The 15760-nt window shown below is 36.3% G+C and overlaps 1 protein-coding gene across 4 annotated transcripts in view; it reads right to left on the bottom strand.

Moving 5' to 3' along the window:
- Positions 1 to 15760, bottom strand: part of LOC131956659 (protein PTHB1) — a 52654-nt gene that overhangs the window by 32520 nt on the left and 4374 nt on the right. Inside the window, exons 1-4 of one of the 4 annotated variants that reach the window (XM_059321192.1) lie at positions 15051 to 15127; positions 9110 to 9243; positions 6276 to 6429; positions 4288 to 4352 (exon numbers count right to left, since the gene is read on the bottom strand). In XM_059321192.1, the coding sequence (XP_059177175.1) occupies positions 4288 to 4352; positions 6276 to 6429; positions 9110 to 9221 (331 nt within the window). In that variant the 5' untranslated portion in view covers positions 9222 to 9243; positions 15051 to 15127. Of the gene's footprint in view, positions 1 to 4287; positions 4353 to 6275; positions 6430 to 9109; positions 9244 to 9824; positions 9965 to 10461; positions 10481 to 15050; positions 15128 to 15760 lie in introns of those variants that run through there. The other 3 variants (XM_059321193.1, XM_059321191.1, XM_059321194.1) reach the window with 3 other exon arrangements.

Here is a 15760-nt window from a genome sequence, read left to right as displayed (position 1 = left end):
GACTGACCAGTGGATCAAACACTTTAGACAGACTGACCAGTGGATCAAACACTTTAGACAGACTGACCAGTGGATCAAACACTTTAGACAGACTGACCAGTGGATCAAACACTTTAGACAGACTGACTGACCAGTGGATCAAACACTTTAGACACACTGACCAGTGGATCAAACACTTTAGACAGACAGACTGACCAGTGGATCAAACACTTTAGACAGACTGACCAGTGGATCAAACACTTTAGACAGACTGACATGTGGATCAAACACTTTAGACAGACAGACTGACCAGTGGATCAAACACTTTAGACAGACTGACCAGTGGATCAAACACTTTAGACTGACTGACCAGTGGATCAAACACTTTAGACTGACTGACTGACCAGTGGATCAAACACTTTAGACAGACTGACCAGTGGATCAAACACTTTAGACTGACTGACCAGTGGATCAAACACTTTAGACAGACTGACCAGTGGATCAAACACTTTAGACAGACTGACCAGTGGATCAAACACTTTAGACAAACTGACCAGTGGATCAAACACTTTAGACAGACTGACCAGTGGATCAAACACTTTAGACTGACTGACCAGTGGATCAAACACTTTAGACAAACTGACCAGTGGATCAAACACTTTAGACAGACTGACCAGTGGATCAAACACTTTAGACAAACTGACCAGTGGATCAAACACTTTAGACAGACTGACCAGTGGATCAAACACTTTAGACAGACTGACCAGTGGATCAAACACTTTAGACAGACAGACTGACCAGTGGATCAAACACTTTAGACAAACTGACCAGTGGATCAAACACTTTAGACAGACTGACCAGTGGATCAAACACTTTAGACAGACTGACCAGTGGATTAAACACTTTAGACAGACTGACCAGTGGATCAAACACTTTAGACAAACTGACCAGTGGATCAAACACTTTAGACAGACTGACCAGTGGATCAAACACTTTAGACAAACTGACCACTGGATCAAACACTTTAGACAAACTGACCAGTGGATCAAACACTTTAGACAGACTGACTGACCAGTGGATCAAACACTTTAGACAGACTGACCAGTGGATCAAACACTTTAGACTGACTGACCAGTGGATCAAACACTTTAGACAGACTGACCAGTGGATCAAACACTTTAGACAGACAGACTGACCAGTGGATCAAACACTTTAGACAGACTGACCAGTGGATCAAACACTTTAGACAGACTGACCAGTGGATCAAACACTTTAGACAGACAGACTGACCAGTGGATCAAACACTTTAGACAGACTGACCAGTGGATCAAACACTTTAGACAGACTGACTGACCAGTGGATCAAACACTTTAGACAGACTGACTGACCAGTGGATCAAACACTTTAGACAGACTGACCAGTGGATCAAAAACTTTAGACAGACTGACCAGTGGATCAAACACTTTAGACAGACTGACTGACCAGTGGATCAAACACTTTAGACTGACTGACTGACCAGTGGATCAAACACTTTAGACAGACTGACCAGTGGATCAAACACTTTAGACAGACAGACTGACCAGTGGATCAAACACTTTAGACAGACTGACCAGTGGATCAAACACTTTAGACAAACTGACCAGTGGATCAAACACTTTAGACTGACTGACCAGTGGATCAAACACTTTAGACAGACTGACCAGTGGATCAAACACTTTAGACAGACAGACTGACCAGTGGATCAAACACTTTAGACAGACTGACCAGTGGATCAAACACTTTAGACAGACTGACTGACCAGTGGATCAAACACTTCAGACAGACTGACCAGTGGATCAAACACTTTAGACAGACTGACCAGTGGATCAAACACTTTAGACAGACTGACCAGTGGATCAAACACTTTAGACAGACTGACCAGTGGATCAAACACTTTAGACAGACTGACTGACCAGTGGATCAAACACTTTAGACAGACTGACCAGTGGATCAAACACTTTAGACAGACTGACCAGTGGATCAAACACTTTAGACAAACTGACCAGTGGATCAAACACTTTAGACAGACTGACCAGTGGATCAAACACTTTAGACAAACTGACCAGTGGATCAAACACTTTAGACAGACTGACCAGTGGATCAAACACTTTAGACAGACTGACCAGTGGATCAAACACTTTAGACAGACTGACTGACCAGTGGATCAAACACTTTAGACAGACTGACCAGTGGATCAAACACTTTAGACAGACTGACCAGTGGATCAAACACTTTAGACAGACTGACCAGTGGATCAAACACTTTAGACAGACAGACTGACCAGTGGATCAAACACTTTAGACAGACTGACCAGTGGATCAAACACTTTAGACAGACTGACCAGTGGATCAAACACTTTAGACAGACTGACCAGTGGATCAAACACTTTAGACAGACTGACCAGTGGATCAAACACTTTAGACAGACTGACCAGTGGATCAAACACTTTAGACAGACAGACTGACCAGTGGATCAAACACTTTAGACAAACTGACCAGTGGATCAAACACTTTAGACAGACTGACCAGTGGATCAAACACTTTAGACAAACTGACCAGTGGATCAAACACTTTAGACAGACTGACTGACCAGTGGATCAAACACTTTAGACAGACTGACCAGTGGATCAAACACTTTAGACAGACTGACCAGTGGATCAAACACTTTAGACAAACTGACCAGTGGATCAAACACTTTAGACAGACTGACTGACCAGTGGATCAAACACTATAGACAGACTGACCAGTGGATCAAACACTTTAGACAAACTGACCAGTGGATCAAACACTTTAGACAAACTGACTGACCAGTGGATCAAACACTTTAGACAGACTGACCAGTGGATCAAACACTTTAGACAAACTGACCAGTGGATCAAACACTTTAGACAAACTGACTGACCAGTGGATCAAACACTTTAGACAGACTGACCAGTGGATCAAACACTTTAGACAGACAGACTGACCAGTGGATCAAACACTTTAGACTGACTGACCAGTGGATCAAACACTTTAGACAGACTGACCAGTGGATCAAACACTTTAGACAGACTGACCAGTGGATCAAACACTTTAGACAGACTGACCAGTGGATCAAACACTTTAGACAGACAGACTGACCAGTGGATCAAACACTTTAGACAGACTGACCAGTGGATCAAACACTTTAGACAGACAGACTGACCAGTGGATCAAACACTTTAGACAGACAGACTGACCAGTGGATCAAACACTTTAGACAGACTGACCAGTGGATCAAACACTTTAGACAGACTGACCAGTGGATCAAACACTTTAGACTGACTGACCAGTGGATCAAACACTTTAGACAGACTGACCAGTGGATCAAACACTTTAGACTGACTGACCAGTGGATCAAACACTTTAGACAGACTGACCAGTGGATCAAACACTTTAGACAGACTGACCAGTGGATCAAACACTTTAGACTGACTGACCAGTGGATCAAACACTTTAGACAGACTGACCAGTGGATCAAACACTTTAGACAGACTGACCAGTGGATCAAACACTTTAGACAGACTGACCAGTGGATCAAACACTTTAGACAGACAGACTGACCAGTGGATCAAACACTTTAGACAGACTGACCAGTGGATCAAACACTTTAGACAGACAGACTGACCAGTGGATCAAACACTTTAGACAGACTGACCAGTGGATCAAACACTTTAGACAGACTGACCAGTGGATCAAACACTTTAGACAGACAGACTGACCAGTGGATCAAACACTTTAGACAGACTGACCAGTGGATCAAACACTTTAGACAGACTGACTGACCAGTGGATCAAACACTTTAGACAGACTGACCAGTGGATCAAACACTTTAGACAGACTGACCAGTGGATCAAACACTTTAGACAGACTGACCAGTGGATCAAACACTTTAGACAGACTGACCAGTGGATCAAACACTTTAGACAAACTGACCAGTGGATCAAACACTTTAGACAGACTGACTGACCAGTGGATCAAACACTTTAGACAGACAGACTGACCAGTGGATCAAACACTTTAGACAGACAGACTGACCAGTGGATCAAACACTTTAGACAGACTGACCAGTGGATCAAACACTTTAGACAGACTGACTGACCAGTGGATCAAACACTTTAGACAGACTGACCAGTGGATCAAACACTTTAGACAGACTGACCAGTGGATCAAACACTTTAGACAGACTGACCAGTGGATCAAACACTTTAGACAGACTGACCAGTGGATCAAACACTTTAGACAAACTGACCAGTGGTGTTGTAGACAGCAATTTTCCTGGGGTGTAGAACAGCCAGCTTTAAAACTTCTGAGGCCCTGCAGGGGGAGTAGAGTCAACATATTTCTCAACTCTTTATTTTCTTTTACATCCAAACAGTTCTATCTTTAGATCCAAACAGTTCTATCTTTACATTCAAACAGTTCTATCTTTACATCCAAACAGTTCTATCTTTACATTCAAACAGTTCTATCTTTACATCCAAACAGTTCTATCTTTACATCATCTTTACATCCAAACAGTTCTATCTTTACATCCAAACAGTTCTATCTTTACATCATCTTTACATTCAAACAGTTCTATCTTTACATCCAAACAGTTCTATCTTTACATCATCTTTACATCCAAACAATTCTATCTTTACATCCAAACAGTTCTATCTTTACATCATCTTTACATTCAAATAGATCTATCTTTACATTCAAACAGTTCTATCTTTACATTCAAACAGTTCTATCTTTACATCATCTTTACATTCAAACAGTTCTATCTTTACATTCAAACAGTTCTATCTTTACATTCAAACAGTTCTATCTTTACATTCAGTTCTATCTTTACATCCAAACAGTTCTATCTTTACATCCAAACAGTTCTATCTTTACATCATCTTTACATTCAAACAGTTCTATCTTTACATTCAAACAGTTCTATCTTTACATTCAAACAGTTCTATCTTTACATTCAGTTCTATCTTTACATTCAAAGAATTCTATCTTTACATTCAAACAGTTCTATCTTTATATTCAAACAATTCTATCTTTACATCCAAACAGTTCTATCTTTACATTCAGTTCTATCTTTACATCCAAACAGTTCTATCTTTACATCCAAACAGTTCTATCTTTACATTCAAACAGTTCTATCTTTACATCCAAACAGTTCTATCTTTACATCATCTTTACATTCAAACAATTCTATCTTTACATCCAAACAATTCTATCTTTACATTCAAACAGTTCTATCTTTACATCCAAACAGTTCTATCTTTACATCATCTTTACATTCAAACAATTCTATCTTTACATCCAAACAATTCTATCTTTACATTCAAACAGTTCTATCTTTACATCCAAACAGTTCTATCTTTACATCATCTTTACATTCAAACAATTCTATCTTTACATCCAAACAATTCTATCTTTACATTCAAACAGTTCTATCTTTACATCATCTTTACATTCAAACAATTCTATCTTTACATCCAAACAATTCTATCTTTACATCCAAACAGTTCTATCTTTACATCATCTTTACATTCAAACAATTCTATCTTTACATCCAAACAATTCTATCTTTACATTCAAACAGTTCTATCTTTACATTCAAACAGTTCTATCTTTACATCATCTTTACATTCAAACAATTCTATCTTTACATCCAAACAATTCTATCTTTACATTCAAACAGTTCTATCTTTACATCCAAACAGTTCTATCTTTACATCATCTTTACATTCAAACAATTCTATCTTTACATCCAAACAATTCTATCTTTACATTCAAACAGTTCTATCTTTACATCATCTTTACATTCAAACAATTCTATCTTTACATCCAAACAATTCTATCTTTACATCCAAACAGTTCTATCTTTACATCATCTTTACATTCAAACAATTCTATCTTTACATCCAAACAATTCTATCTTTACATTCAAACAGTTCTATCTTTACATTCAAACAGTTCTATCTTTACATCATCTTTACATTCAAACAATTCTATCTTTACATCCAAACAATTCTATCTTTACATTCAAACAGTTCTATCTTTACATCCAAACAATTCTATCTTTACATCCAAACAGTTCTAATAATAATTAGTATTATTGTTGGGCTTTAAAAAAAAATAAAAAATAAAAAACCACTTGATTTCTATTATATCAAGTTTTTAAATTATAAAGTTATCTCATTGTATAACTTGACCAGTAACTAAATGGTAAATAGAGGTATCATGAGCACTTACGATGAGAATTTTCCAATTTCCACCTGTAAAATGGGTTGTTTAAAAGCTTGTTCAAGAACCAAGTCTTCTGCAGAGCTTACGCCATTTGTGCTAGAGTTTGGGTTAGGGTTGTAGATCCTTAAAACTCCCTGATAGCTGCCAATTACCACTTTATCTTTCAAATGAGACCAAAAAAAAAAAGTCACACAAAAACATGGATGATGACAAGCTTTTTAATGCACTAAAAGAAAAAATAAATTATACTGACTTATTCCTCTTGCTGACAAAACTATGGATGAAATGTGGCTAGCCGTCAATTAAACAACAAACAAGTAGAGCAAGTAAAACATTTCACAAATATAGGCAGAATTGTCAATTATGAAGGAGACTGCACCATTGCAATAAAAACCCACATCTCTAAAGCTAAGAAACCTTTACAAACATGCAGAAAAACATGATTGGAGTGAAGAAAATAACCTCCAATACAAAAGTAGTCCTTAGAGTCCTACTTTACAAAAAATGTCCTTAGAGTCCTACTGTACGGTAGTGAATGAAGGAAATTAACAACCACCACTAGCAGAACGCTGGACTCTTCTCAAATGATAGACTACTAGGAGAGATGGAAATGGAAGCTGATCAGGGGTGGAACTACAGTGCCGCCTAACCCCGCAATGCAGGGGGGGGGGCCCACGCCGTTTAGGGGGCCCACAGCCGCCCATAATAAATTTTTTTAAGTTAAAATTAATTTTCTTGCATTTTTGACCTGATGGTTGTTTTGAAAAAAGAATTATGTAGCTGCGGTTGGACTTTCTTTATTCTATAGACACCATTCCAAGCTCTTGTATATTCTTTATCCTTTTAATAGATTTGTAATAATCAAATTAAACAGCAATTACTTTTCTTAATTATTTTTTTTTTAAAATAAGTACTAAAGAATGGTATAGTATAATAATGAAATGTAGTTAAAACTGATAATATTAATACAAAAAACATAAAAATAGACATAACACGAGACACCATTACTTATACAAAGCTTCATGATTTATATACTTTTGACCGACTTCATGATTAGAAGTATTAAGGTAAACATAAATGAAAACGGAGATTTTCAAAACAGACCAATGCACTCTTACACATGACATGTTGTTGTGATTAGATTTAATTGAATTTTTCTTTTCAAAAGCCGATCAGGCCAGAAATGAGTATCCTATGTTCGTATTGTGTGTTTATATATATATATATATATATATATATATATATATATATATATATATATATATATATATATATATATATATATATATATATATGGGGGGCCAAAAACATTTTTTTGCGGGGTGGCCCATTTTTTCTAGTTCCGCCACTGAAGCTGATAGACTACTAGGAGAGATGGAATTGGAAGCCATTTTAGAAAAAAATTAAAGAAGATGGCATTGGATGGGTCAAGTTTTAAGAATGGGTTCAGGAATGGAGCTTAACTGGACAGGAATGGAGCTTAGCTGGACAGGAATGGAGCTTAACTGGACAGGAATGGAGCTTAACTGGCAAGGCCAAGGGAGACGTGGAGGTGCACAACAGAAAGCAGCTGACAAAGGCAAGATTATCTTGGCTCTCTGCTAGATGCAGGAGCCCCTTGTGTCCTGGGCTGAGAAGAAAAAGATGATGAAAAGTAAGAAGTTTCTAAGTCAATGGGACAACTAAGTCAATGGGACAACTAAGTCAATGGGACAACTAAGTCAATGGGACAACTAAGTCAATGGGACAACTAAGTCAATGGGACAACTAAGTCAATGGGACAACTAAGTCAATGGGACAACTAAGTCAATGGGACAACTAAGTCAATGGGACAACTAAGTCAATGGGCAACTAAGTCAATGGGACAACTAAGTCAATGGGACAACTAAGTCAATGGGACAACTAAGTCAATGGGACAACTAAGTCAATGGGACAACTAAGTCAATGGGACAACTAAGTCAATGGGACAACTAAGTCAATGGAACAACTAGTCAATGGGACAGCTAAGTCAATGGGACGACTAAGTCAATGGGACAACTAAGTCAATGGGACAACTAAGTCAATGGGACAACTAAGTCAATGGGACAACTAAGTTAATGGGACAACTAAGTCAATGGGACAACTAACTTCTAAGTCAACGGAACAACTAAGTCAATGGGACAACTAAGTCAATGGGACAACTAAGTCAACGGGACAACTAAATCAACGGGACAACTAAGTCAACGGGACAACTAAGTCAATGGGACAACTAAGTCAATGGGACAACTAAGTCAATGGGACAACTAAGTCAATGGGACAACTAAGTCAATGGGACAACTAAGTCAATGGAACAACTAGTCAATGTGACAGCTAAGTCAATGGGACAACTAAGTCAATGGGACAACTAAGTCAATGGGACAACTAAGTCAATGGGACAACTAAGTCAATGGGACAACTAAGTTAATGGGACAACTAAGTCAATGGGACAACTAACTTCTAAGTCAACGGAACAACTAAGTCAATGGGACAACTAAGTCAATGGGACAACTAAGTCAACGGGACAACTAAATCAACGGGACAACTAAGTCAACAGGACAACTAAGTCAACGGGACAACTAAGTCAATGGGACAACTAAGTCAACGGGACAACTAAGTCAATGGGACAACTAAGTCAACGGGACAACTAAGTCAATGGGACAACTAAGTCAACGGGACAACTAAGTCAACGGGACAACTAAGTCAATGGGACAACTAAGTCAATGGGACAACTAAGTCAACGGGACAACTAAGTCAACAGGACAACTAAGTCAACAGGACAACTAAGCCTATCTGCGAGTTGAACTATGAATGTAAATACAGACCGTAACCATGTGTTGAGTTGTCAATGTTTCCAATACACATACAGCCAAGGTCAAACTCTTCATCTTCCCCAACACTAGCGGACCACCAGTCTCTTGTCTTAAACAAAGACATTCTCACTGCATCCTCCAGCTACCTGAAGAAGGTAATCAGTAGGTAGTAGGTAGCCACACAATCAGTAAGTTGTCACACAATCAGTAGGTAGCCACACAATCAGTAGGTTGTCACACAATCAGTAGGTAGCCACACAATCAGTAGGTTGTCACACAATCAGTAGGTAGCCACACAATCAGTAGGTTGTCACACAGTAGGTAGCCACACAATCAGTAGGTAGCCACACAATCAGTAGGTAGCCACACAATCAGTAGGTAGCCACACAATCAGTAGGTTGTCACACAATCAGTAGGTAGCCACACAATCAGTAGGTTGTCACACAATCAGTAGGTAGCCACACAATCAGTAGGTAGCCACACAATAAGTAGGTAGCCACACAATGAGTAGGTAGCCACACAATGAGTAGGTAGCCATACAATCAGTAGGGAGTAGGTAGCCATACAATCAGTAGGGAGTAGGTGGCCACACTATCAGTATTGAGTAAGTAACTATTATACAATCAGTAGGTAGCCACACAATCAGAAAACAGTAAAAACAATATCATTAGAATAAATCTCCCTTCATTTTTATTAGCAAAAATTGATTAATTAATCAATTATTTACCTAATTAGATTACAATTGTCCTGTATAGCAGACAATTTTTTTTAAATTTATTATATTTTGTAATTTTTTGGTAATCTATAGTTTTAGGTATGTAAAATGGGCTGAGACTGACTAGTAATCTGAATCTGAAAAAAGGTGACTCCTTAAATGTTAGTAATTATTTCACATTTCTAGGAGGATTTATGTTTTAAAATTTACAAAAATGTTTTAAAGTTTCATTTATGTACATGTTTTTAAACGATTGTATATTTTGTATTAAAACTTTTTAGTAACAAATAAAGACTAGTGATGTTTTCATCAGATGCTATCAAAATTTAGGGGAGATCACTCCCGGTTTATTGACATTTAGATCTATGATTCATTTATCCAAACCAACCCGTCTCACTATTTCACTGCAAAATATGTACGATTATACTAATTATACCAAAATAAATTATAGGGGGGCCTAGATTTGTCTAGATACCGATATGATAATGATATAAATAATCGGTAATCTATCGTTTTAGGTACGTAAAATCGCCCGCGACTAGTAATGTGAAAAACAAGTGACTCCTTAAATTTTAATAATTATTTCACATTTTGAGGAGGATTTATGTTTTGAAAAATACAAAAATGTTTCCTTGTTTTATTTATGTACCTGTTTTTAAACAATTGAATTAAAACTTTTCAGTAATAAATGAAAACTAGCGATGTTTCCAACAGATGCAACATTGCTCATTTACTGTAGCAGCCATCTTGTTGAAGTTTTTTTATAAACTTAAAGCGCAATATTCAGGGGAAGCCACTCTAACTTACAGATGGCCGCTTTTTATATAGCAAATCTGCTCGCAAACACTGCTGTTTAAAGTTAATTTCTTGCCTATATTGATATATTTAGCCATTGATTTAGGTATATTATTCATTTATCAATAATATTTGACACAAATATATCACAGTATACTTCTATTAAAGCCTTGACAATGAGGTAACTTTTTCGGACATTTCTAGCCGCGGGCGATTTTACGTACCTAAAACGATAGATTACCAAATAAATTAATAATCATTATAAAATATAAGACTAAGACTCTACTCTAATACTAGATCTAGATCTAAAAATGTTTTTTAATTTGGATTTGTGATTCATACTATTTGTAGATCGGTAATCTATCGTTTTAGCGTAATCAATTCGGCCGTCACTAGTAATGTAGGGATAAGGTAACTAATAAATATAGCTTAAATATGAATAAATGTTTGCATATTCTACTTAAATACTAAAGATAATTGAATATTAAACCACATTTAAGGGTTAAATCAATAAAAATGTCATGAAATTAAGGTTTAACAGCGATGTTCCAGATACTAAATTTGCTATTAAAAACAGCGGCCATCTTAAGAAAATATTATTTTGAGTCATTTCCCTTTAATTTCTATTTGTACGGAACTGTATTGATGTTTGCTATTAAATACGTTAGTCTTGTGTTTAAATAAAAAGCATGCGTTTTTTTTTTAATTCTGCCCTTTAAACAATTTAATTGACTGACAATAAACATCTGTTCTAGAATTATTATTATGAGATGCAATTTTTATACATTAAGATACTCCCTTTTTTTAATAGAGCTACCACTACATATCTAATGTTTATTTAAATATTAGTTTGAGTAAATTCTTATTGTTTGTGTTACTGTTTGTTTGCTATTTTCATTTAATATGTTCATGCTTTTTTCCTTTAATTAGTGATTTAATCATAAATGACGTCCCGTTTTTTGACCTCTCTTACTATTTGTAGATCGGTAATCTATCGTTTTAGCGTAATCAATTCGGCCGTCACTAGTAATGTAGGGATAAGGTAACTAATAAATATGGCTTAAATATGAATAAATGTTTGCATATTCTACTTAAATACTAAAGATAATTGAATATTAAACCACATTTAAGGGTTAAATCAATAAAAATGTCATGAAATTAAGGTTTAACAGCGATGTTCCAGATACTAAATTTGCTATTAAAAACAGCGGCCATCTTAAGAAAATATTATTTTGAGTCATTTCCCTTTAATTTCTATTTGTACGGAACTGTATTGATGTTTGCTATTAAATACGTTAGTCTTGTGTTTAAATAAAAAGCATGCGTTTTTTTTTTAATTCTGCCCTTTAAACAATTTAATTGACTGACAATAAACATCTGTTCTAGAATTATTATTATGAGATGCAATTTTTATACATTAAGATACTCCCTTTTTTTAATAGAGCTACCACTACATATCTAATGTTTATTTAAATATTAGTTTGAGTTAATTCTTATTGTTTGTGTTACTGTTTGTTTGCTATTTTCATTTAATATGTTCATGCTTTTTTCCTTTAATTAGTGATTTAATCATAAATGACGTCCCGTTTTTTGACCTCTCTTACCTTAACCCCCCCCCCCCCCCCCAGTTTCGCCGTCACGAAATAGTCGTAATGTCGAAAATAACCTTTTTGCCCTGTCTATTAAAAAGTCAAGCCATAATTCTAATGAAAAAGATATTTTCAGCATTTTTGTATTAGGCGAAATACTTAACGTCTCACGTTTCTTACCCATCCCACTTCCCGCGTAAAACGTCGTCTCAAAACCAGTTACTCCACCCCTTAAGTGTGCGATGTCATTTATGGTAGATGTCAAGTCCTATATACATTTAGAATAACCTTTGTTGTCAAAATGTTGATACCAAATACCCAAAATGAGTTATATTATTTATATGGGGTTGTCCATAAACGATGCTATGCTAATGTGACGTCAACTTACGCAGGGTGGTCGGGGGGGGGGGGGATGTGTGACGTCTATTTTGGAATCTTCTATAAAGCTGTGTTCAATGAAAATGAGGAACATAAAGCGTTCATTTTCATGCATACATTTGTTCATAACGAATGATGATAACTATTGCATGCCTGTTGTCCTAAGCGGTGTTAAACAACCTCAGCACATCATCCCCGACAAAAAGGCCTGCCACTAAATGCCTACCGACGAAAATAGGCCGCACTATATTGACTCCAAATGAAAAAATAACTTCTGACAACAAGGCTCAAACCAAGTAGCTCCTGACGACAATATTCGACAAGAGTCCATGACAATTATTGACTAGCAGGTAAAATGGGACACATCGAAAATTGAAAGTTTGTCGCCTCTGGGGGGGGGGGGTGACACCATTAAGTGCCGCACCGGGTGACACTCGACCTCGCTACGCCACTGAGCTAATGTAAAGCCACAGCTCAGTATAGGCTTGAATTTAACATAAAATAGTGTTAGCAGTGGACAGCCTCTAAGACTGTGCATTAGGAGTACGGCCGTCGGCAAAACGCCAGAGTCCGACGATATCTGAACATCAATTTTGTCTTTGATGAAGTGCGGAGCACCTTTAAGACCTGAGCTTGGCCCCTGTTGACACCACCACTAGCGCCGCTTATGTCCACATATTAATCACACGTTTTGCGTGGAGCTTAATGGACAGACGTTTATAGGTGGGACAGGGAGCCTAAATGCAGTTACCGAAGCCGTTGTGTCAAGGGCATTTTAGAGCCGAACGTCTCAGGGCAGCATGTTGCAGAAATTAAAAGCACGTGAATTTGTATAGTAGAGGGAGAACATCATGTCACTGTAATAAATTAAACACCAATATAATTCACCGAACTAAAGTCATTTAGATCTATTCGTCAGGCTAAATGTCGCTAAAGTCTCATCGCCATAGTCATTTAGTGCCTGTTTCGATTTTTTTTTAATTACGCGGTATCTCTTTCTTAAACATTAGCCTAAAGACAAATGACGTCACGCGCGCCGCGAACTTTGTGACGTTGTGCTTAGTGGGGGATGAAACGGCGTGGTTGAGAAAAAAATGACGTATTTCTTTTTTTTTTTTAACAGACGAATAAGTAATAGATTCTAATTTTCCTACGAACTGTAGGTTGATCTAGTTTTTTTTTTCTAGAGGGAGATATCACTATATTGTGATGGGGGGGGGGGGGGGGGGGGTTATATATAATTCTCAATATATTCTGATCTACTACTATTCATACGGCAACTATTATACTCGTGAGGAGGACGGGAATCACTCTTATGTTCCGCAGACACTAATTAATAATGTCAACAACTTCGTTTATGAAATAACATGAACTTTATTAACACACACTTATAGGTCATTTGCACAATATCAAAAACAAAATACGTCCGTCTTCTACTATATCTAACCCCCAACTAACTTCACTGCTGCGTCTTACGTCATCGGTACATTGTCGCACCATGCTCACGTCACACTCACGCCACACATATTTTATTAAACACGCGCATAATACTCTCGCACCAAATCGTCTACCGTCAAGTTCGTACCGTCCTTAGTAACCTGTACTCGTCTAGTCTAATTCTATATATCTACGCTATGACATATATAATGGGTGTTTTTTTTTTGTAATAATGGATGGTGTGGAGGGGTAAACATTGACTACTGAAGAAATAAAAAACTGATGACAGCAGAAGACAAAGAAAAAAAACCATGTGGTATTCAAATGTAACTAATAAAAATTTGAACATATTTTAAAAAACACAATAATCTTAATTTAGAAAAAGTGTAGGCCTAAGACTAATGTCTATAGACAAAATAAACAACTAGGCTTAATTAAATGGGTCGCCCATAAATGACGTCATACTTTTCCCGACGATTGCCCTCTCACCCAATAGTTGCTAAAAACAAGATGATGATTTAATATCATATCGCAGTTCTACTATACCCGAACCCTTAATCACAATTTCTAACGAAAACGAATATATTCTTCAGGGATGTATATTAAACAACAAAATCAACACAATATACATACGAATAGACATTTTCATCAAGGGAAACTACTCTAAATTTTATTTGGAAAGATGGCCGCTGTTTTTTTCTACTAATATTTATCTCGAACACCTAGTTTAAAGTTAGTTTCATGTTATTTAAATTGTTTTGGTCACTGATTGTTATTTTAAATCAATTATCTGTGATATTTTGTAAAATTTGACTTAAATAAACTTATTTAAAATTTAAACAAATATATTCATCAGTTACCTCTCCCGCACATTACTATCTCAGCCGAATTGATTACGCTAAAACGATAGATTACCTGTAGATCTATATAGAATCTGGAAAACTCTAGATCATCAGTAGATCTAGACATCTATATCTATTACTATTATATTTCAGAATTTAGATCTAATATGAATGGTAGACTAGTTTATAAACCCTACTCAGGTCGTTTCCGTTTCTATAATAAACAAACTCTTCTTGCATTAAGGATGCGCGAGCGAAGTCTAGAATCTATATCCGCCCAGGATATTTCGTCGCATCCTACAATCGACTCAATCTAAAAATAGAAACATGAACACGGCTGCAACTAAAAGGCTTAATTAAGTAGTGTAATAGTAAATTGAGTAAAGTATGGCAATTAGAATTTAGATGCATTTATAATAAGACGACATTTACTTTTGTTTTAATACATATCTTAATAATAAAAATGTTAAGGCCTTATTTTAAAATAAGCCGGCAAAAGAACAGGCATAACTGTGCATTCTGGCCGTAAATAATAAATACTGAGAAAAGTTGAATTATAAAAAGGTTCTGCTCAATGGCTCTCATTCGCTTTAACCTTCAAAAATTTATGAGATAAGCAATTAAATCATAAAATAATTATCATCATCTATAAATTGCGATACATAGTTATTGAACCGATCTGTTTATAGTTTATAGGCCTTTGGCGTAGGGCGAAATCCCCCTGTGACAAAAAACTAAATAAGGTCTACATTATAACAAAAAATATGTTATTATTATTAACAGTGTAGAAATTATTTTGATATATGTAGATCTATATTAATATTTATAGATTATATATTTATATTACAATTACAAATAAAATGTGGTTTTGTTTCGGGCAATTATACAAATTCCCGTATAACGAGAT

The sequence above is a fragment of the Physella acuta genome, unplaced genomic scaffold, assembly GCF_028476545.2.
Source record: "Physella acuta isolate Inbredline_101_S28 unplaced genomic scaffold, ASM2847654v3 ptg001167l, whole genome shotgun sequence".
Taxonomy (NCBI): Eukaryota; Metazoa; Mollusca; class Gastropoda; family Physidae; genus Physella; species Physella acuta.
Note: the sequence above shows the minus strand (reverse complement) of the source record. Positions and strands in the feature narration are given on the sequence as shown.